At 42.2% G+C, this 23046-nt stretch overlaps 1 protein-coding gene across 1 annotated transcript; it reads right to left on the reverse strand.

Annotated features, from left to right (window-relative positions):
- Window positions 1–1471: 1471 nt before the first annotated feature.
- cerk (ceramide kinase) lies at window positions 1472–22795 on the reverse strand (the record flags this gene model as incomplete). Its single annotated transcript, XM_080851172.1, has 13 exons — window positions 1472–1682; window positions 2770–2981; window positions 3933–4138; window positions 6096–6202; window positions 6343–6448; window positions 6532–6684; window positions 7112–7186; window positions 8951–9096; window positions 9418–9484; window positions 13058–13183; window positions 14379–14501; window positions 14767–14904; window positions 22645–22795. 13 exons carry the CDS (start codon window positions 22793–22795, stop codon window positions 1595–1597), a joined length of 1698 nt encoding a protein of 565 aa, XP_080707298.1. The 3' UTR covers window positions 1472–1594.
- Between the last annotated feature and the right edge of the window lie 251 nt (window positions 22796–23046).

Raw genomic sequence — 23046 nt, forward strand, 5'->3', positions numbered from 1 at the left:
ACGCCATCACGAGACCATGGAGCGGTGCTCGGGTGCATAGATATTTCACAAACGGAGCCGCCTTGAGAGCTATAAACCGCCTCAAATCACGAGCCCTATTCAATGGAATGTTCAGTCTTCAAAATGCAGAAATATATCAAACACAGTACAGCACCGAAGAGGCAATTTCACTTCACATAAATCACAGATTACTTGAAGTCTCCTGAGAGTCAGGGAACAAAACAGACTTAAATTACAGCACAAACAATGACTGGTGAAGGAACAAAACACATTACAGGAACCCCCAGCGACACCCTAGAGAATAACCCTCAGGTTCGGGCTCTTCAATAATTACAGAAATTAGACAGCGAGATGAAGAGCGGCGGACACAGAATGGCCGTTTGAAGCTGGAGGCAGCTCGGCACCGCTCCTGGAGCCCTGCCACACACCATCATTAAGCCACAGCCAGACGCGCCACACTTTCATCTCCCTGCGTTAAGAGGGCTGTGGGCTGAGCCGGGCAGACAGCACCAGCACCAGCATTCAGAGACTACAGCACTGGAGCCCAGAGAGTTCCACAGTTACAGCACTACACCGGGGATTGACACAGCTACTAGAGTTTGCACAGCACTGTTTGATGGAATCAGTTTGACCCCGACTGGAATGTTGATGGTCAGTAAGACAAGAAATACTGCTGACATATAGAACTCTAATTATTTTTAACTTCCTGTAATAAAATCATGCCATTTTGAGATTATTTTTTAAACAAGTCTAAAAAGGGACCCACAGATCTTTATTTTGTCATGAGCTATTGGGTCCCACGCCATTGTCAGTGAATGTAACTAAAGCATTAGAACTTAAGAGCCAAACAATGCATATTGCACACATCTAATTCAAAAACTAGGAGCAGGCAGAATAGAATGGAAATGATGCTTGGCATAGAGGCAGTAACTTTCATCTGAGAGTAACCTTGTATCCTTCAAGTCAAACAGACATAACACTAGGGCAAAAAAAAAAAATCATACCAAACAAACCTTGAAAGTGTGTTTTTCTTTCAGTTTTTTTCATGTTTTGATTTGTGGTTTTCACTTTTCCAAGCGATAAGGAGGGAGGAAGGTCGAACGGAAAAAAAAAAAAACATTGGTTGACAATCCTACACATCAAGGCCAGCTTGACTGGATAAAGGAAGACAACCTCCGTAGGGAGCATGTGTCGAATGTCTAATAATAACAACTTCAATCTCACAACACAGGTGACACACAATGGAAACCCACTGAGCAAAGCAACCCTTGTTTCCCGAGCAGAGCCCTCTGACTGCTGCGCTAACACTGAATCTTGAGCTGATTTCTCGGCGGAAGCCCACAGTGCAGCCTTTGTATGACAGCCTGTACCACAGATATGGCACAATGCTGCCTTTATCGATGGAAATGATGTCCGAATAGACTAGCTGCAAGATCGCTGTCAAGAACAACATGCCATATTGTGAGGAGGCATTTGGAGTGATGCTACTTGACCTTAAGTATCCCATGCTGATGAGAAATGCTTATGCTTCTGGAAGTAAGCTGTGTAACAATGTGCAACGGCCAGCATGCCTGAGTGCATGTGATAGGCTGGTCTATGCAGAGCACACACCAGTGGAGTCTTCAAAGACAGGCTGGTCCTCGATCCCCCTGGCAAACAGCTTGATCAGCTGACGGTGGACGCTGAGGAGACAAGAACCATGCCATTACAGTCCAGCACAAACAGCATCCCAGTTTGCATTGTCCCCACCTGGTCCTCCTCCTTCTGTGTGCATTGTGCTCTAATTCAACATAACAATATTGAATAAAGGGCCATTGACTCATTACACAAGTTAACAGTGTGAGGATATTAACATTTACTCAGGTAGTTTATTTGCCAGTAATTCCATCAAATCCTTCAATGTGTTTAATATCGAAAGCAGGGCTTAATTTATACATTTTCTTTTTTGGCAACGGTATCGTCATCAATTATCTCAACAGTTCATTTGCTGACTCACTCGAAGAACAATTACTGGAGAGGAAAATGCAATAAATGAATGGATTTCTATTTTAATTAAAAGGGAGAAAAGCTTTTAACAGTGGGAAGGCTATTAAATTAGGGACATTACACAGCCATGCATCATTGACAAAGCACAATGAAGCAGAAAATAAATGATGCATTCCGGAGCGCTATCATGCTACATAAAGATTTTCCACTGATAACCACAGCTGTGTTCACACCAGCCTTATGGAATATAGAATCCTCTTTGTACCACTTTGGCTGGGATCCACAGCTCAGTGGACAGTGTTCTTGTTTCAGAGCTATTGTGTGTGAAGATATTGAAAACATGAAGTGATCACTGCCAGCAGGGAACTCCAACGCTGGGTCATTAAGACTGCATCTATAACCAGACCATGGATAAGATGACATATACCAAATCAACTCTTTCTGCCAATCGACGTCTAGCTGATTCGGATGACTAAATAATAAGTTATCATGCGAGCATAAGTCAAGGTGGTGATGTGACAACACTATAGGGCCAATGCCTTTCTTACTGCTGTGACTTGTGGTGCTCCTGAAACATGAGCTCAGCTGAGAAGGTCCTGGTGTTAGATTGGGATTTAATTCGGTTTACCTCAAAACCCCCACAGCTGAGCAAGTTCCAGTTCATGGACTTGTTAACAGCTACTCCCACAGGAGCTTTGGCAGTAGTAATCCACATATGAATAATGGGGCTCAGGTCTGGTTGTCTGAGTCGTCGGTCCTGGCCCACCCACGGCCTCTGCTTACCTGGCTTGGATGGCAGTGTGAGGCAGAGTCTCCCCGTCGCAGCTCCAGGTGCTGTGGGCCGCGGCACAGCCGCAGGCCGGGTGATCTCGGCAGATCTGGCCGAACAGCCCCTTCCCCATCTCCCGCAGGTCCAGCTCCGAATCCGCCTCCTGGTGTTTGGCCGTGAAGCGGAACCGCCGCACGCGGTGCACCTCAACAAAAGGGTGATCAAACTATGGAGGGAGGGAGGGAAAAGAGGAAGTGAGATGAATTGAAGAGTGTAGCAGAGGCTCAGTCGGGGATGCAGAAAAGCCTCAATATTACCCTTCACCACTCCGCTCTATGCCAGGGTTCTCATCTCTTTCGAGAGTGACAGCAATTTATTCTCAATCACGCTCACTTTATGAATCCGCCTTTTGTATTCATGCGAGATGTTTGCTTATGAGGACTTTGGACAAACAATGAATATATTTAATGCCCACGCCTCGCTATTTGTGTTAAAATATGTATATGGCAGAAAAGAGCGGCAAAGCTTCTTTGATTCCGTTTGCGTCTCCTGCACCTCCCTTAAGTTGTGAACTTTTCTTCAATGGCTCCTTGATATCACCTATGAGGCTGCTATCTTATTTACGATAAGTGACCAGGCAGCGTGCCTGAACTGAGGTGAACTCTAATAAAAAATGTAAAAAAACAAGAAGAGGGAAGAAAAAGTAGCAGAGTCAGCCATAGCTTCTGCAAGCCAAGAAGGTGGCAGTTCTCCTTTGATCTCTGAGAGGCTTGAGTCATCACTGGCACATGCAGCCAGAGAGAAAAGTCTCTCTTATCCTGAACGTCGAGTGTGACAGGAACATTTCACTGAACTAAACATATCAACTGTTCCTTTCCTCTGGACCAGAGAGGCGCCCTACATTTCTGACAAACTGATTTCAAAATGATTATTCACTTGCTAAGATATATCACAACATATATCCCATTCCACAGAGGATCTCTCTGAACTCAAGTAATGCTGAAATAAAGATTTTTATACTAACTGTATTCTTTAACTATCATAACCTCACTTTAAATATTGGTTTAATATATTTAGGCACCTCTAAAACTAAATGATGGGGCAGCAATATATGGTAGAACCTAAGGTATACTGAGAAGATCTCTGCTAATTTAACAGCAGCATCTGAAGCATGTACCTGGTCATTTTTGTTGGTATGACGCAGCAGGTGGCGTAGGAAGTCAAGCCGGGAGCATTTGTGGATGAGGATAAGGTCCGTCGTGCCATCGGACAGGTGTGCAGCTGGTGATAGGCCTTTGGGGCTTCTCGGACAAGCACAGCTCATACTCACAGCGTTGATTGCCAAGAATTTACCCCGGATGACCCGCCAGACGTCCTTACGTCCTAACACACAACCAGATATGATTAACTTAGGCAGAGGTGAAAAACAGCCTTTACAAATCTTAATGACTGAACAAACAAGCACCAGGTTCTGGGCTCATGTCAAGACAAGGTTCCAATATCTTCCACAAGCAGCATTAAATTAAGCAATAAGCCCCAAGAGGCCGTGCTTTGCGCTGATTTTAGAACAGGTAAGGGGAGTTGTTAGGCACGACGCGAAGCCCCCTTACCTGTTCTAAAATCAGCGCAAAGCACGGCCTCTTGGGGCTTATTGCTTAATTGAATGCTGCTTGTAAGGTAATGCTGGATTTTACAACGACTTTTAGCCAATCACAATCAAGGATTTGAACAATCAGGTTTAGAATGAAAGTTACAAAACGGATCGTTATCAGTAGGCTTCGTGTTCTTTTAGAATCATAAAACAAACTCATGAGGGAAACTCATCAATTTTGGATGGCCTCCGGGAAAGAAATAGGCAAACACAGTTTAATTGGAAACTACTGATCAAACACTTAAAAGCACAAAATGGAGGAGTGATTGAGAGCTCGCCGTGGCTTCCTAGCTTGACACTTTTACATTCTGGAGGTTTATTCCAAAGTGACAAAGCTTTGCCCCATTGCCTTAACAGTTGTTGGAGATTTTCACACCAACACTAGTTGGAGTGACAGAAGCAGAGATGCAGCCAAGGATGGCAAAGACACTATCTCCCTGATTAAGAGGGCGCTCGCCTCGCCTCGCCTTCCCCTCTCTCCCTGGAGGATCACAGCTCCAGGCAGCCAAGAGAGTGTGCCCAGGAAAATTAACATGCGCCGATGCCAATTAGGGACGGCAAGGACTCTGGGGTTTTCTGTAAACACCACTTATCTGTGGCTTTGGAAATAAACAAATGGAGGCTGCACTCATGCGACAATTTGCTTCTTTTTTTTTCTCTTTCTAAAGGAGGATGTGTGTTGTAAAGAGGGTGCTGGGAGTGCAAGATAATGTGCCGTGTTGGTCTGCAGAACACGCAGTGGGCCGAGGCCCTCGCCGGGCATGAGTCACTGGCCGGGTTTCTCTCATGGTTTGGCCTCATGTTCATGAGTGGTGGGACTGCGGCTCGGACAGATGGCGACATCATGCTTATGAGAGGAACATGAGCCTTGAACCAGTGTGTTGGGCTGTGTATTGGCAAGAATCTTGCAAAGCCATTCGTATCGTGATACAGGGGTGACGATTCAATATATTTTGATGTATTGTAAAACTGTGAGCAAGGGGAAATATTGTGATTTTTTTAAAGCCTAATTTTAGGAACACTGTCATGGTATAAATAACAGATCGTTTGCATAAAAGCTTTTTAATGCAATCAGAACAGTGGGCTCTGCATTTATATTGTTCACAGCCCCTGTACAATCCAACATCACAGCAAAATGAACCACTGTCTGCCACAAATCTTTGCTCGGAATTATAAATTAAATATCGATACAGCATTTTTTAAGAATCGATTCGGGATCACAAAACATAATTGAAAAAAAAAGTGTATCGATATTTTCTTATACCCCTGCCAGTCCGTTTGCTTCTCGTCATACCACCCCAATCCATAGAAGATAACCAAGACTCTCACGCACCTACAGACTGCTCCTATGGGCAACAGTCTGGAACCTGTTCATTCATGTTCATTATGCTCATTTATACTCCTTAATATCGTTCCCCTCTATAAAACACAATATAACACAATGACAGTAATAATAGTTTGTTGCGTAGCAACCTTGGGTGTCATGAAATGCACTTTATTATAAAATATATTATTATTATTACTATTATTATTGTTTTCTGCATATGGATACCAGTGCGACTGGCTGAGGAGGATGATGATGCTATTTTTTCCCTCTTCTCCATATTCTGAGTGTGTGTGTGTGGACTAAGGAACATCCCCGGTGGGGAGGGGGGACGTGATCAGTGTTTAATAGGAAAAGATCCTCACCACTGTCCGACACGCTGTCCTCCTTCTCTTCCTCCTCCTCCTCCTCCTCCTCACATATCTGCTGGTTCTCAAAAGGAAGGTGCCCGCTGTGCTGGCAGAAGTGGCATCTGTAGGGGAGATGCGATAGGGGGCCTAATGTTAGCTACCTTACTGGACAGAATTCAACTCGGAAATATGCAGTAATGGCCACTGGCTGTCACGTAAACATTAATACCGCCTCCAACCAGCTGAATAATAATACATTTACCCTGATCTGCATTTAAACTTGTCTCTTGGAGATCCCACGTTGTCAGTAGCTGGTAGGAAAGACACTGTTCCCTCGTAGCAGTGATGTGACAGAAATGTCTTGACACCTGCAGCAGAGACACAGACCCATGTGAAGCTCATGATGAGGGCACAATGAGGGTGGGAGAACAGGACTTGTGCTGCTGTTTACCTGAGAAGTCATATCTAGTGGGACCCATCCAGCGCTTCTTCTCACTGTCTGTTAACAGGTCTCCATAGAAACCGTATCCCAGCAGTGAGACGGAGTATCTGAGGAAGGTGTTGTTGTGGTGAACCGAACAGATATCTATAGGCTGGGAGTCTCCTGAGGACACAAGCAATAACGTCAGTTATAAATGAACCATTTGTCTGCACCACCAGACACAATCCCCTGTCAATCATAAAAGCTCAAAAATAAAAGCTACATAAGAGTATGTAACCATGACAGTGACGACATTATGTGAGCAGCTGAAATGGATGACAGGTTAGACATACATTCACCCAGGCTGTTTTATCCAAGAGTAATGTATAGGAGGTTCCATAAAAAGGCTGTTTTAACGAAGAGTAATGTATAGCAGGTTCCATAAAAAGGCTGTTTTAACCAAGAGTAATGAATAGGAGGTTCCATAAAAAGGCTGTTTTAACGAAGAGTAATGAATAGCAGGTTCTATAAAAAGGTCATTCAGAATGGGCTGCTATGCAACCTTTCCCACAGTGTGAGGGTAACTCCTCAGGTGCCCAGATCTACTCACCCACAATGATGTGCAAGGCAGAAGTCACAGGATCATTAGCGCCCACTGTTGCATAGCAGATACAGTCGGTTGAACCTGGTTGGAAACACATTTCACAGGTCAGTGCATGAGAGGGGCATTTAATGGCTCATGGAAGGTCAAATCTGCAGATTCTCAAGGGGCACAGTTGGTTAGAATAACAGTTCAAAAATCTGGACAGTTGTCTTTATTAAAAGACACACACACACACAAAAAGACACAAATTGTTTTGTAATTCAAATGTAAAGTGTACAGCGGTGTGCATTATCAAATAAAGAAAACTGATTTTCTCCTTTCCATTTGAAGCGGACTCACAGGGCCATAGCAAAGCCCAGTCTCTGAGTGTGAGTGCAGCTCTGCCTCTTTCAGATGTGGGCTGAGATGAGTTTTAGATGAGATCCTCGGAGTTCAGGATGGTAATCTAATGCCTCTCACTCAAATACCTTTCTTCCAGAAGAGAGGTGAACAAGTAATAGCAACTAGAAACTGGCTCACACATACATACATGCTATGTTGCTATGGTAACATTAAAGATGATACAATATTTAAGATGGGGAATTGAATCCCATTGTATTTGCCAAATAAATGTGGACATAAGTTTTCAGTAGGGAGTTGTTGTTTTTTTAGGAGGCCTGAGAACAATGGAGATGCAGAATTTTGTTCTTAATTTTCCCCTGTCCAACCGTCAAGCTCCATGATGCAAAGAGAACTGGTTTTGCTCTGAGAGATATGGCGTGCAGCGGAGCCATTTCACATGATGTGCCCTGACCATAAAAACAATGGGGGGGGGGGGGAAATGAGGAAGTGACTGTAGGTTACCACAGGTCATATGGTCCAAAACTGCATTGAATAGCATTTTGAACAGTCCCAGGCAGCACTTTAATGTGCTCCTCATGGCAACTGAGTCATATCGATCAAGATCTCTTTATAAAGTTTTGTGAAATGAAAAAAAAAAAAAAAAAAACCTGTGGAAATGTTCCATGGCCTCATATCTGAGAGTAGAGATAAGAGAGCGTAGACGCACAGAATTAGCCCTACTGATAAGGCTGACTGATAACAGTAAAGGCTAGGCCAAGCAGGTGGCCGGCTGGTCACATTCATTTGTAAACTGTAATATCACATAATGAGATACGGTGATAAATGAGTTGTATAATCAGTCAGCGGTGCTGTTTGTAAGGTCTATTGCAATACTAGTACCAGATACTATTGGTCCAGAAACACACACACAGATTTTTAAAGCATTAAAAAAAAAAAAAAAAAAAAAAGGAAGCTTTATGACTTTTACACACACAGGCTAGAATATATCCAAACCATTCCCCATTCTGCTTGCTGATAGCCTCCGGATACATGACTTGGTGGGAGCTCTCCAAGACCACAAGTGAAAAGCAGCGATGTCTGTCTGCTTAATTCAGTATTTAAGTCAACTCATCTGCCCTGACAAGAGACTGAAGATGTATGTGGTTTTTTTTTTCTCCTGTGAAGAGAGATGATTCTGCTGTTGACAGGGTGCCTTGCCTCCCACTGCAGAGCCCCAGACTAATCTCCTGTGATCAGTCTCCAGCATGCTACTGTTGGGGCCAGTTGGGTATTTCATGTCATAGCAGTGGAATTTATGATGATTTAGAAAATGCCACACAGCATGTGGCCCGTAATGGAATTTTGAGTGATGGATTCTGGAGGGCTCTCTGGCCTGGTGCTCTATAGGATCCCTGCTGTAGTTGAGCCACAGGGGGCAGAAGCCCTGATGTATGAGGGGGGGTCCAGAATTTCTCTCACCATGTCCTGCTGTGTTTAGATTGCATTTAAGTGGCTTGGACTCACCTGCGGGAATAATACCAATCCGAATGTCACAAGGGACAAGAGTCTCCTCAGGACAGTTTTGATCCACGCCAGAGTCGGACTGCGTCCTTGAGATCAGGCCGTGGACAATCTCGCTGAACATGCCGTCACCCCCTACACAAACCACCCTGTGAAGAATCAGATAATATTGATTAGTTTACTGATTGACCGAACAGGAGCTGCAGCCTAATGAATGAGCAAACTAGAGTTGAGACTTGTGAGTATGACCTCTAATTCATTTTTACTTTGCATCTCAATGTTTTTCTCATCAAAACTCACTTAGTATTCAGCGGCACTATCCCGGCAGGAATTAGCAATACGTTTTGAGTCTGTATATTGATATGCATTGAAATGGAAATTTAGACTTTCAAATAAGGGAAAACAATCTCCCACTGCAAATTAAGATCCCACATGAGTGTAGCGATATCTCAAAAAGAGGCAGAACATACCCATCATATTTCTTAAGATCAGCATCAGTTCTCAAGTGGTCCCTTGCATGATTAGCTCGCTCTGTCACTATGGAGATAAATGATAGAAAATGGTTCAGTATGCATGTATTATAAAGCACGAGATCTGAATTAAAACTAAGGAAGCACCTATGAGGAATTTTCATGGCCGATGACAAGCAGAATTACATGTCAAGCAAATGCCGATTTTTTTTTAACAAGAAAGAAAGAAAGAAAGAGAAATACATGAGTAAAATGTTTATTTTCCCTTGAACAAGCCTTAAATATCTAACGACATGTGAAATGGCAACAGCTGCATATTAATCACGAGTAAAACAAAGATGCTACATACATGTAGCGTCAGTAGTTATTTTTGTTTTAAATATTTTGTATCATTTTAAAGATGAAAGCAAAAAACAAATGGTCTGAATTAAAATCTAAATAAATACTATCATTTCAAGCATTTCAAAATCCAATCAAGTTTAGTGCAATGAGTAAATCAAAGATGATACAGCAGTTGTTTTTTAAATTAAATGTCAATGTAATTTAGAGATAAACTGAAATGACAATCCTATACAGAACAGTGTATGTAGTGCAGGGTGTGGACAGGGAAACTCGTGCAACTTCAGCAAATGGTGGCTATTTGTGTGCCAGTTGACCAACCTCTTGTTCGTGTCTTAGTGCCTGTGCATTGGACAGGTAGCTAAACACCTACAGTGTTGTAGGACTGGCTATGACCTGATTCTGTTCAGAATTTGCTTTCAATATCTTAATAACAGTGAGCTTGCTCTGTGAGGTATTTTCTCTGTGGACATGTCTGTGCTTCTATCTCTGCTCTTGTCTTCAGTGCGTCCTGTCTCTGGCCTCTGTCTCTGTTTGTACCACATTCTGAAGCATTTCCCTTGACGTTTCACTCTGTTGAGGAAATATCTATATTTTTGATATAAGAAAATGATCTACCTGATTAACTTATTATCTAAACAACTTTCATTTTTCATTCATTATTAGACCTACTTGATTTTAATAATAGTATGTAAATTCCATATAGCTAAGCCACATTCGGCTAGGCCTGTTGTTATGGTTAGCTGAGATCGAGGATCGTAGCCAGGCAATACAAGGGCTCCAATTGAATGTTGCTGAATCTTTTCTCAACCGCCTCCAGAAGAGGGTTTTTGAACGTTTTCATGCCATGATCGGTTTCAGCACTTTTACTTAAGAGATGTTTCAGTGAAAGATTGACATCCGCTGCAGTCGCTGAGGAAGGGCTGATCCCTTTTGTAAGCTCCTCAAAAGGTGCAGAAAGAGTCAAGATGTTCTTCAGTACAGCCCATTGGTTCAAGGTAAGTCTGCAGCATATGCCCCTAAAACATGCTTCTGCTCCATAAGACATATGTGCTGTACCATCTGGTGGCCATCTTGCTGAAGCCTTTTCTTTGACTAGCCCAGTTGAGTCGGCACATTCTGAAGTATGGAAGAGGAGAATGTTTAAAGTGGACACTGTTCTTCCAATCGCTACTATGTCACTTATACTGCACTGTGAGAACATCCCTTCATCTATCGCCAGCTGGAGCTTTTGAGCCTTACAAGGCAAAACTAGGTAAGTGAGCGTCCTTCATTGCTTTTGACATATTTGGGGTATCATCTTGCTGAATTGCATGCACTTAGCTCTTGGGAATGTTTCAGGTTTTAAGCATTTAGTCAAAAGCCATTGAAAGAGCAGATGCTGTGTGAGCCAGAGATTTTTTTGCATGTTGGAGAACTTTATGAAGTTTAAAGTCAGGATCAATATACTGGGCCGTCGGACTCAGCACAGGGTCTCACATCAGAGTTCCATACATCAGTTGTAAAATGTATAGAAGTGACATCAGCTTTAAGTAGACTGTGAATGTGGGAGAACGCAGTTTTGTAGAATTTGGGTAGAAAAGTAACATCTGCTGGGCCGTTTGTATCGTTTATCCATGCGCACCATTAGACAGTAAAAACTTAGAACATTTAAGACTGACAACGGATGGTCATGTAATGAAATACATTCCATTACTTTCTTTGTTATGGCTAGTGCTTTTTGACCATCTCGCTCTGGGTTTTCTGCAACATCGCATGTACTGATCATTTAAGTGCGTGGTGAAGCTGTTGCCTGTTCAGCATCAACAACGCATTTAAGATACTCATTGTGTAACAGATACAGATTGCAATCGTAATGTCCTGTTCACAGACTTTGTAATACTTCTGTACAAATTACATTTTGGTAAAACGTTCCAATTCAGCTTGTGTGCATGGAGTGAATGAACAAATAAACAAATACATTGGCTGAAATAAACAAAAAACTGTCTGGTTGCCGATTCAAAATTTGTCCAGGTCCGATTGATGAGCTGTGGACCGGTGCAGCTCTAATTAAAACCATGGCATTCTTTTGTCTGCACTGTCTTAGTGCCCACAGTGCATCAAGTCCTAGAAATAGAACGAGAAATTAGAAATAGAATGGCCTAAAATGTCTTCACTGTGGGGAGATCCCAACACTACGAGAAAGACTTCCCTTTCTGTTGTGCCAGACATTCATAGACCATGACTCAGACACAGTTTTGGTACCAGCCAGACCTCTATATATTCTTTCTTGCAGACAGATGTCTTTTTGTCTATGGCTCTCTTCTTTTGGTCCTGTTTCGGAACACTCTGTGTCCATAGGACTCATTACGTATGCAGGAAGCTGTGTATTAGTCTGTGTATTAGTATGCTAGTCCCAAACACAGTTTGAAGCTTTCAATGAGCACTTAAAACATCTTTGTTAAAATAGAAGAACCTGAAGATTTGCCAGTTTTTATCAGTTTCAGTGGGTGCTAAAAAGGGGGGTTGCAATATTTCTCTTTTGATCAAACCAGATACATTCCAGGTGGGTGGCATGCCAGGTTAACAATTACATTTAAGGGAACGAAATGTGTCTTCTTACTGAATAAGTGCACTTCGGCATCGTCTTGGTGAGAATCTCCTTTATCCAGGAGTTCATAGCAAACTCTTTTGAGCTGTCAGTTTCTTTAAAATGTACCTATATGAAGTCAAGTCAATGTGGCAAGTTAGCTTCTGCTGCCAAATTAACTTTACTTTTGTAACCAACCCTCAATATGTATGAAAATGCCCTTTGTGAAGTTAACTGAAAACATTGTGGTGATGTGCAGCCATTTTTCCCTTGACAGAAAATGTCCTACACCATCAGATGATGGTCCATCAGTTCATCAATACCCACTGCCTCTGCTTCCATCTAATTTAAACAGTTATATAGGGAGTGCAGCACTCCATTTTGTCATTACGTTCAGTTCATTTGATGTGGAGCAGAAAGATGCAGCAGGAGAAAAATGATAAAGAGTAAAAATGTGGAATTTCCATTTCCCCATGACTGCATGATGCCAGTGTCCACGATCATCTATGGCTTTCCCGAAACTGCTGCAAAAATCTAATGTGTTGGGATTTTGATCCTTATCAACCATTAGAACTTCCATTACCGTGCCTGACTGACAGACAGACAGAGCTTTAAATAAGATAATATTCTTGAGGGTGTTTGGAAGGCGAGGCCATTTGCCAGTTCTATTTGCAGGTTATAAAAGCTCATTTTTTATTTAAATGTTAATGCAGGTCCCTGACGGGAACTCACCAATCACATCAGTGGAAATTGAGGCACGGGAAAAGATTGGGGCGACTTTCTGCTCGTAAATCCGCTTCCCTTGTTGTTTTCCTCCGAAGGGATTGATGTACACCAGCAAGCGCTTGGGTCTGCTGGCTGCACGGCGAGGACAGAAACACAGTCATTACATACAAGACTATTTGTCTGACAGCAGCATTTCTTGGGGGCTGACAGCACACTCATGAAGCTTTCATTAACCAACAAACTTTGCCAGCTCTCACTGAAAAAAAATGGCCAACTGAGTTTTTACCTATTGGCAGATACAGGAGGGAGTGTTAGTGCAAAAACATGATCGGTCTCTCGACCAGATACGCCGTCACGTGTTTCTAACACAATGGTATAAAAACCCAAAAGGCAGAGACCAGAGCGGCAAGTGCACCTAGTGAAACATTTCAACAGCATATCATCAGCCTCACAACACAGCAGTAACACAGACTTCAGTGTTTCCAATTACTCATATTTGTAACCCTGTAAGCAGGACCTAGCCTTCCTAAAGCTGATCCCTATCCACATAACTAACCAGTCCAAAGTACAGCAACACGCCTTGATCCTATTCAGTCACTGAGGCTGAGACACTGAGAGTAAAGGCAATATTCCTTCTTACCAGCCTTGGCACAAATCAATGAAATAAACAATAACAAATGTCTCTTTTCCTTGATATCAATGCTTTTGCATTTGTAAATTAAAGGGTTGCAAGTGGGTACCAGGCACCATTAGGTCCTTTATGGGGGCTATGGCTTATGGCTTCTTTTGGGATTTAACAAATGGGTTATCTTTAGAAACGTGACATTTAAAGCTCACCTCATAGCCTCACCCTTCCAAAAGTGCCCCCTCATATCAAGACTGAGATGACAGAGTATTATTGGAGTGAAAAGCATCCCTATGGTTTGTGATGTGAACTCTGTGAATGTGACCTTCTGGAAAACCCTCCCTGATCCACTGTACCAACCAATACAGAGGTGACAGAGTGTCAGACGGTCCTATGGCACGAGTCACTCTATATAGATGCATCTGAATCCCCAGCATTACAGAGCACCCTATGCTCACAAATGCAGGGACACTCACACATGTTATGTTTGGTGATAATGGTTGGGATACTAACTTCAGTAGTGAAACCAAGGCTGAGGTCAACATTTCTATTGGCTCTTACTTGCTGTAAATACTCTAGTGTTTAAAATACCATTGCATGTTCTCTTTACTATGCATTACTTTCAGCAACAAAGATATCCAGAGTGACATTTGTAAGAGGTAACTGGGCATCAGATGACATTATGAAGCAGAGAAGACGTACTCAAGAGAGAGAGCTGCTCCTCCATGGTGTGGATCCACAGCTGGCAGAGTCCCCAGTCGGGGCAATGGAAAGTGACACTGCTACATCGCCAGCGGTGCTGCCTCGCTCTCTCTGCATAGAATACTGAACACAGACAAAAAGGAAGGATGAACGCGAGAAAGAAATGAAGATGAAAAGAAAGAAAACATGAAGGCAGAGGAGAGGATGGGTGAGTGCCAACCTAAGGAACTAGGTGAGAGATCACCATGATCACCATCTGTCTTTCTGTACAGAACGTTAGAGAAACAGATCACATGTGTATGGGCGTATAGGCTCAGCCCTCATGAGACATAGATAGGCAGGCATAGATTAGCATCAGCACAGCAACAGAGCAGCATCTTTGGCATACCTGTGAATGCAGGCGGCTGATAGGACTCCTCGGGTCTTTTGGGAACCCTGTGCCATTTCCCAACATTCTTCTTGTGACTCTCCTCAGCCGTCTCCTGGACAGCCAGGATCTCGCATACAGGAACACTGTGGCTGCCAGCTGAAAGAGACAACACCACACTTTAACAGCCCTGAGGCTTGACTCTTAATGTGCCAGGAAATAAAACTCAACTCAAAAATCCAAAAATGATCTCTGTGTGACCTTGTGAAAGTGAAATACATTATTTTAAATGGACTACTTGGCTTAAAAAACAACAGAGTCTGGCAAAGTGAGACAGTGCTGCAGCATCAAGGTGACTATAAACCCAGGCTTCCCAGGTACACATCACCAGCAAAATGAAGCATCTATTATAAACACAGCAGCCAGGGGGGAAAAAACGAACTGCATTGGACTGAAAATGGGGGTAAACTTTGTGCCAAGGTTAATAACGTGTTCATTAGTCTTTGAAACAGAGAAACAAGAATCTTACAAACTGACCAGTTTCTTTGTATTCAGCAGATGATTTCAGCTATTTCATTAGACAGAACCAACAGATCAGACACCAATTATGTGAGGGATTTGGCACCCCAGCATCAGACATGCTGGTTACTTCTGTAATCTTATCAACCAGAAGGAGCACTTGACACATAGCAGACATTTCAGTACACCGTGATAACAAGTTGATACCTGACGTTAAGCAATGACAAAAGAGTACCAAGACAGGACACCCAGGACGATTACTACTAATCTCTTAGCTTTTTCTCTTCTATATTTTTAGGAGTGCTGCACTTTTGGAGTCCTTTCTTATAATTTATGAACACATCAACTAACAGCCAAACTTCTTCTTTCTATCTAGACTCCTTAAGCTGATTATTCTATATTTAGACACGGTGCCTCTGGCAGATAGTGGGTGGTGTAGGTGCAGTAGGCCTCATTTCTCCATTGCTGGAACCATACCAGCAGTGAGTCAATAGTTCCCTGAGCGGGCACGTGTGGTGAACCAGGCAGACACCATATCTCATCACACAACTCACACGCACTTGAGTGCTAAATGATTGCTACATCTACAGTGGGGTTTATTAGAGGTCAGTTTACTCTGGTATTAGGAGTATTTGGGGGACGTGAGCAGAACAGAGGCTTCAACTTAAACAAACAGGGGGAGAGGAAATGCCACAGGACAATGACAGACATTCCAGTGAATCGGAGTCAAACAGAACCGTTACCCATCTGAGTCCAACACAACCATTACCCATCTCACCCAAACAGAACCATTACCCATCTGAGTCAAACAGAACCATAACCCTCTCGCAGTGGGTGTATCTAGGTTAAAAAGAAAGTAAATGTTAACCTAGAGATGGAAATAATAAATAAGTTCAGATAATGAGCTACTAAGTGTTACTTATTACAAAACCCAACAGACTCTCTTAATCTAGGCCCTTGGCGCCTAGGACTTACCTGTGCATATGACACACAGACACATATAGCCAATTCCCTCAACTCCAGTTCATGAATGTTCCCTGCGAAGAGGTCATAGATGTAGCAACAGAAAATTAACCAACAATGTCATCAAAACTGAACGACAGTAAGGCTATCAAATACTAGTTACCTGGGACCAGTTTTTACAATTTCAAATATGTTTTTAGACCTACAGATGAGCTAATTGGGTGACAATGTCATTTGCTTCAGCAGTCCACAAAAGACTGGCCCTGGAGCATGATAAAACCATTCTTGTACAATACAAGATTGTATTTGTTCATGTACTTGTACATTGTATTTGTACATGGCTTCCTCTTTGGCAGCACGCTCCATTGGGGACATAATCAGCTGTATGGTTGCAAATCCAAGATATTAAAGAATCTTCACTGATAAACGTACTTATCTTAAATAATCAAGAGTCAATGGACATGGAACATGATGTCAAAGATGAAGCCATGTGATGCATGGACATCATGCCCTGTGTATGCAACAGTGCCAAAGACAAGAGAAGAACTACACTCAACTAAACTAGAAGTCTAGGTCTGCTTTTATGTACCTTATAAATATAGTTTGGTTAAAGGCCCTGTCAAGCTAAAAAGGCACCGGATGCCTAAAAGAGCCCGGATGATGTAATGTTGACTTTCGAACGACTCTTGAGTGACAGTTGCTATGCCAACGCCAATACGTCACCCTAACGCGATTTACCTCAGAGCATCTTGCATTGTACTTTGCTACCTGAGACCAGCTTGCTTGTATTTGACCTACAATAAACCAACCACAACAACCATGTGCTTGATGTTTGACTTTGGTAGGAAAGTGGTTGATTCGCTAGTTGGTTATAGTATCAAAGTAAGCACATTTCATTAGCTAGCTCGTGCTAGTGTAACGAGCTATCTTGTTAGCTTGAAGCTATTCATCTGTTGTTGTGCTTAAATTAAGAAAGTCCTTAATGTGTTGTGATTTTAAGACATATCTGACGGCACCCACAATTAAATTTGAACAAAACAGGGCATTGTTTGCACAACATTTTACTAAAGAACAACGGGGGCTTGCTAGCTTTGACATGCTAGCGGACATTGCTAACTTACAGGTTACCAGCAGGCAGGTGTAGCTAAAACTTTTTATTCGCTTAATATTGTGCCTAAACGGATACTATGTACCCCGACACTTTTTGGCTATCAGTCAGAGAGTCTCAAGAGTAGTTCGAAAGCCATCAGCTACGTTTTAGTCGCTTAATATTGTCGCACAAAAGGAGGAATTGCTATTAGCAATATAGATGCTAGCGCGCGAAACCTGTTGATGTGTGCTTACTTACAAAAGACCGGCAGCCAATATTAAGCGTGTAAAAAGTACCTGATGGCTTTCGAACAACTCTTGAGACTCTCTGACTGATAGCTAAAAAGTGTCCGGGTGCGTAGTGTCCGTTAAGGCACAATATTAAGCGACTAAAAAGTAGCTGATGGCTTTCGAACGACTCTGAGACTTAAAGCTAATAAGCGCCCGGCCTACGTGGTGACCCGATTACGTAATGCTAACGCTGGCATAGAAACTGTCACTCAAGAGGCGTTCGAAAGTCAACATTACGTCACCCGGGCTCTTTTTGGCATCCGGTGCCTTTTTAGCTTGACAGCCCCACAAACATATGTTGGGCATTTACTAGCCTAATAAAAAACCCTCCATCCAATGGTATGGTTGTTTTTTTTTAAGACTTACCATACATGGGAAATATGCACTTGCTAAGCCCTAGCACTTCACAGAAAGAAAGAACTACAACATGAATATTATATATCAGAATTTTAACAGATCTGATCTGATCTTAAAGTGAAGAACAACCCCTGAAAATGTCAAGCATCTTCCATGAATATTTCAAAAGTGATGTATGTGGAATTTGGTAATTGTTTAGCAACCCTCGTTTTTTTGCAGCAAAATTAGGGCCGTCAGATCTAAGAACCTAAAGAAGATACAACCCGAAATGTTTGCACACTAGTTCTGGGGTACAATTACATTATTTACATAAGTATGTCAGGAAATCTTTCTAATGTCTATTGATCCGACATGGAATTACCCATTTATTATATACAATGCTGAATCCTATGCAACATGCGGCGTGGCATTTGAGCTAGTGAAATCACCGTGTTCTAAATATTCTGAAATACTTCCTATTTGCCTGGGATAAATGTTTAAAAGCAATTCACTCTCAGGTGAGGTATTGAAGATGAAGGCCTCAGGAATCAGGGTCTTCCATTGATCAAGAATAACAATTCATCTGAATCACTGTGCTCAGTGAAGATAGGGGATAGCCTACATTATTTTTGTCTGGCTGGTATTTTTAAGCATTTTGTTTGTGGCACTCACCACACAGTCAACCTTTCTGTGGCGTCATTACTATGAGCAGAAGCTTTATCACAAATAATCTCAGTTACAAACATCTTCTTCAGTCACAGGACATGTCGAGTGACAGGATTCTTGGTGTTGTCTCCTCTAAATAAGAATGCACACCAGCAGGGGCGGAGTGGGACACAAAAATCCACCGGGACAATTCTGACTGCACCGGCCCACCACCGGCCCACAACGTGCTCACAACGTGCCCAAAACTGGCCCAACCCGCATTCCCTCTGCCTCCCATATCAACTACAGAAACAAACGGGCGGCTTTTGATCATTATTGTTAGATTTAGAGTTGATGTGTGGGTGACAGACATGACAGTGACAGTGTATTTGTATATGAACATTTATGGAAATACGGAACAAATCGCGTCCCGTATGGCTCAAATGTTATGCTAATTCGCAACAATGTGTCCTGTCAACTCACTCGCATCTAGTTGACGGCTGGTTGAATAAATCCGTAATTCTTGTACATTTTGATGCACTTTCCTCCAGCATCCGCCTCTTTTTCAGTCTGGCCTTTGCCCCCTCCTTTCTCCTTTCTCTTATGTCCCTCCATCAGGTCCGCTTCACCTGCTCTCTCTCCCTGATAGCCGCTAATTTATCTCCCTAGGTTCACTTGATAAAGGCAGAACGATACGCATTTCCCATGATGCTTTGCTTCGACCATTCTACATTCAACAAAAAAACGAATTAAATCGCTATATATTTGTGGTCATGAAAGTAATGGAGCGTCTGAATAAAAAGAATTACATCAATATAGGAGGCTAAACAAAAATCAGAAGGTTGGATTAATGGGAGTGAGTTTGACACACACCATAGGTGTGATGTATAGACACAAATAGTGCTATAAATAGTGGTTGGACTAAGAACCCGTGTAACCTTTGGAGAACTTAGAGATTTTCACGGTTATTTGACGTACATGCAAAGTCGATGGGCCACTCATGAATTTGACTCAACGGCTGCAAAGGCCGGTCTGCAGGCTGGTTCTCGAGAGATTATAGCCGACCGGGAAAAATCCCGGTGCTCCCGATGGCCACTCCGCCCCTGCACACCAGCTTTGGATGTACCAAAGATTGAGTGACAAGAGTGGGAAATTGTTTGGATATAAAACATGCATGCAAACCACAAGCAACAGATTAATATTCAGTCCACAATATCCCAACTTCAGCACCATTCAACACATAATCCCTTTCCCCACAGCGTGAGACTGCGCTGGGGCATGTCAAGTAATATAAACTCAGGCTTTCGAGGTACACATCACCAAATGAATGCAACATCAAACACAAGCCCAGTAGATGGGAGGGGGGGGGGGGTTAATGTTTTGAAAATTATGCAGCATGATTGAATAGATTCTCTCTGTGTGGACAGTGTTTGCCCAGCCTCCACTTTCCTTCCTTCCCATGCACTCTTTTACTACTGCCTAAATACCAGAGGGGAAAAAAGGATAGGTCATATCCTTCCATAGTTCAGCTGTTGTCCAATTCCTATGTTTTCGGCCACAATGTGTATTGTAACTGGCTGCACGGTGTGTATTGTGGCCGGCTGCACAGCAGATGGTTAGAGTACACACTACACTAAGCCGTCAACATTGACAGGAAACCACCTGGTTAAGCTAATGCCTCCCACGAAGCAGGTCTTAAAGGAGCCTCAGAAGCTTCCAGAATTGGAAGTGTATCCAACAGTCTAGGACTGAGAGCAAAAAGGGTAAAGGGGGTAAAGTTTCAGTGATCGACCATGAGCTATTTATTTGGGTTAATAATAAAAGCTAGCTGAACAGATTGACCACTGTATGCAATTCAAGACTATTCAACTATAAATAATTGATATAAGCTATAGAGCAGTTGTATAATGTATTGTTATCTTGGTAAATCAGATTCATGTTAAACTGCGTGTATAGGCTATGCCTATAGAGATTGCTTACATTTAAGTATTCAGAGTAGGGAGGAAACCCTATCACATATGGACCAGCCCAAGTGGAAATCTCTATTTACATCCTTATATAAAAGGTAGCATTGTATTTCAGGAACATTTAAAAAGGTAAAGGCCTCCACAGTTCAGACAATTGGTCCATAACATTTACTCAACGCACCACTGGGGTTCTCTAAACACATCTGATAAAAACATTAAAAAGTAACCCTAGTTGTGATTTCTGTATACTTTTAAACTCAGATCTCTGCAATGATTAATATGGTCAATGATTCAACTAAAGAAAATTGGTGTGATTGTAGTCCTGGACTGGTCAGCTTGAACTGGGAGCAACATTTTTCTCCAACCTTGACTGTGCCCTGTGCCAGCTCAGCAACTAGCCTCATTTGTTTGTATGAAGCCTGAAAAAAAAAAAACACCAGCTGCTGTTTTCTCTGAACTGACCTTGGCTAGCAGTGCAATAGCCCTGATACTCTGACCACTTCTGCAAAAACTGACTTGGAATGAGACACTTCACTGTTGTAGTCAGAATGTCAGATTTCAGTGTGTCACTTCAAGTCCCTCGCTCACTCTGTTGTCAATGTAATGTCCCATCATAAAAATAATCATTTAAAAAATCATCATGAACATAAGCGGCGATGACATTCTAAGTTTCAATTGCCCATAGAACTGATATTACCAAGCCCAGTGTTTATGTTTTCCACTACTTAAGATGTCTTGAACCTTAAGATTAAGTGTAAACGCTGAGCCAGAATAAAGAATTTTCAGTCAATTAAAATGTTTAAATTGTGGCATGTCAAATGGACCAGTGAGGTAATGCTCTTAGTTTTCCACTACATGTAGATTGTGTAGCTCTTTCAAGCCTGTGTGCAACTCATGCTGGTTGTCAGTAGCTACTGCTCAATGGATGTATCAATAGTTTTTATACAGTCATTGCAACTGCCAAATGTGTTCTCCATTAGAGCTTCTCAGCTGAGGTCAGGTGGGTCTGAAGAGGATGTTACTACACCTGCTATTTTGACTGCAAGAAATCATGGTAGTGAGATAAAGACTCTTCAGAATCTCTATCAACTTGCGTCAGATGGAACATTGATCTTTCTTTTGTTTGGCCAGGGAGGAACTAGCTAGTGAGTTATGGAAAAAGCCATACAAAGTACAACCAATCACAAAACGTCAATATCGGGCAGTGGAGTTGATTGATGGGATACACCAAAGGTCTGACAGCCTACGATGATAAATAGCCTCAGTGAAGTCCTCCAGCACCAACTCACCATCACAATAAAAAATGACAATGTTATGATACATGCCATAGAAATTGCACTACTGTATCAATATTTCTTAGATAGGCAAATTAAGTGTGGAATACACTTACACAGCATATTTAAGGTGGACTAAAAATACCAAGTAAGGTAAATGTTTATGAGTAATAGCTAGCCTAGCTATGTAGTGTGATTCTACTGCAACACCTCTGACTATGCCAGGAGAGACTAGGGGAGAACGCGACTGGACCAGAGGCCTTCGTTCAGAGAAAACCAAAGAAAAAGACACTCCAACATGAAATGCTAGTGACTACCACAAGCATAACAAGCCTTCAACTGCTCGATATGCCTTCCAAATAAATGTCATGCATGTACTATTTCGTTTTATTAAGAATAACGAGGACTAAATGAAGACACCTATCGGATTGATCGCCATGAACAGGACGTTATTTCTTGTTAAGCATTCAACATACCTAAAACGGGACTTAATACGGTTAATTCAACATTTTAAATGGTAAACATGGAAAAACCTCAAACTCGTGGTATAGCCTACCTCTTTTGATTTACCGGACAGCGGTTTACTTTCAGAAATATTATTAACAGATGTATCTAGAATTCATGTCATTTTTACTTTCACGTTATTTTGTGTTGTGACAAGTTGTTTTCTTTCACTACAATGTTAATCGCTACATCATAGCATTAGCTTGCTGTTTCACACTATTCCCATGTGACCTCGCTACCTAGGCTCCTTTCTCATCGCACGTAACAAAACAAAGGAATTGTTCGGTATACATATTTGACCAATATCTTACCAGCTTTTCCGATGTTCCAGTTGCTTCCAGGTGCACGTTTTTTGTTGGGTTCTGCTTCCTTCCATGCGAAAACAACGCTGTTTAAAGTGACATCGTATACCCTGTTTTGCAGCCAGAGCCGCGATAACAGTAGTCTTGGTGGCTTTTCCATTAGCTAGCTACTTTTATCGAGTCCCAGCAACTGGCATAGGATGGAGACAACGCTTGTTATCTACATTGCCCCATTTCTGAAGTAATAAGCCGCATGTCTGTGAAATCAACCACCGTGTTCACTATATACTGCATCTACATTTGACATTAACCTTATTTGCTGGTCTTTTGCGTGGCAATTTCGGTAAACCACGTAGCGGTTTTCTCGCAGCAAAGGCAAATGAAGAGGGTTTCAGGTGTGACGTCATTGCG

Source organism: Sprattus sprattus, assembly GCF_963457725.1.
Source record: "Sprattus sprattus genome assembly, chromosome: 14".
Classification (NCBI taxonomy): Eukaryota; Metazoa; Chordata; class Actinopteri; order Clupeiformes; family Clupeidae; genus Sprattus; species Sprattus sprattus.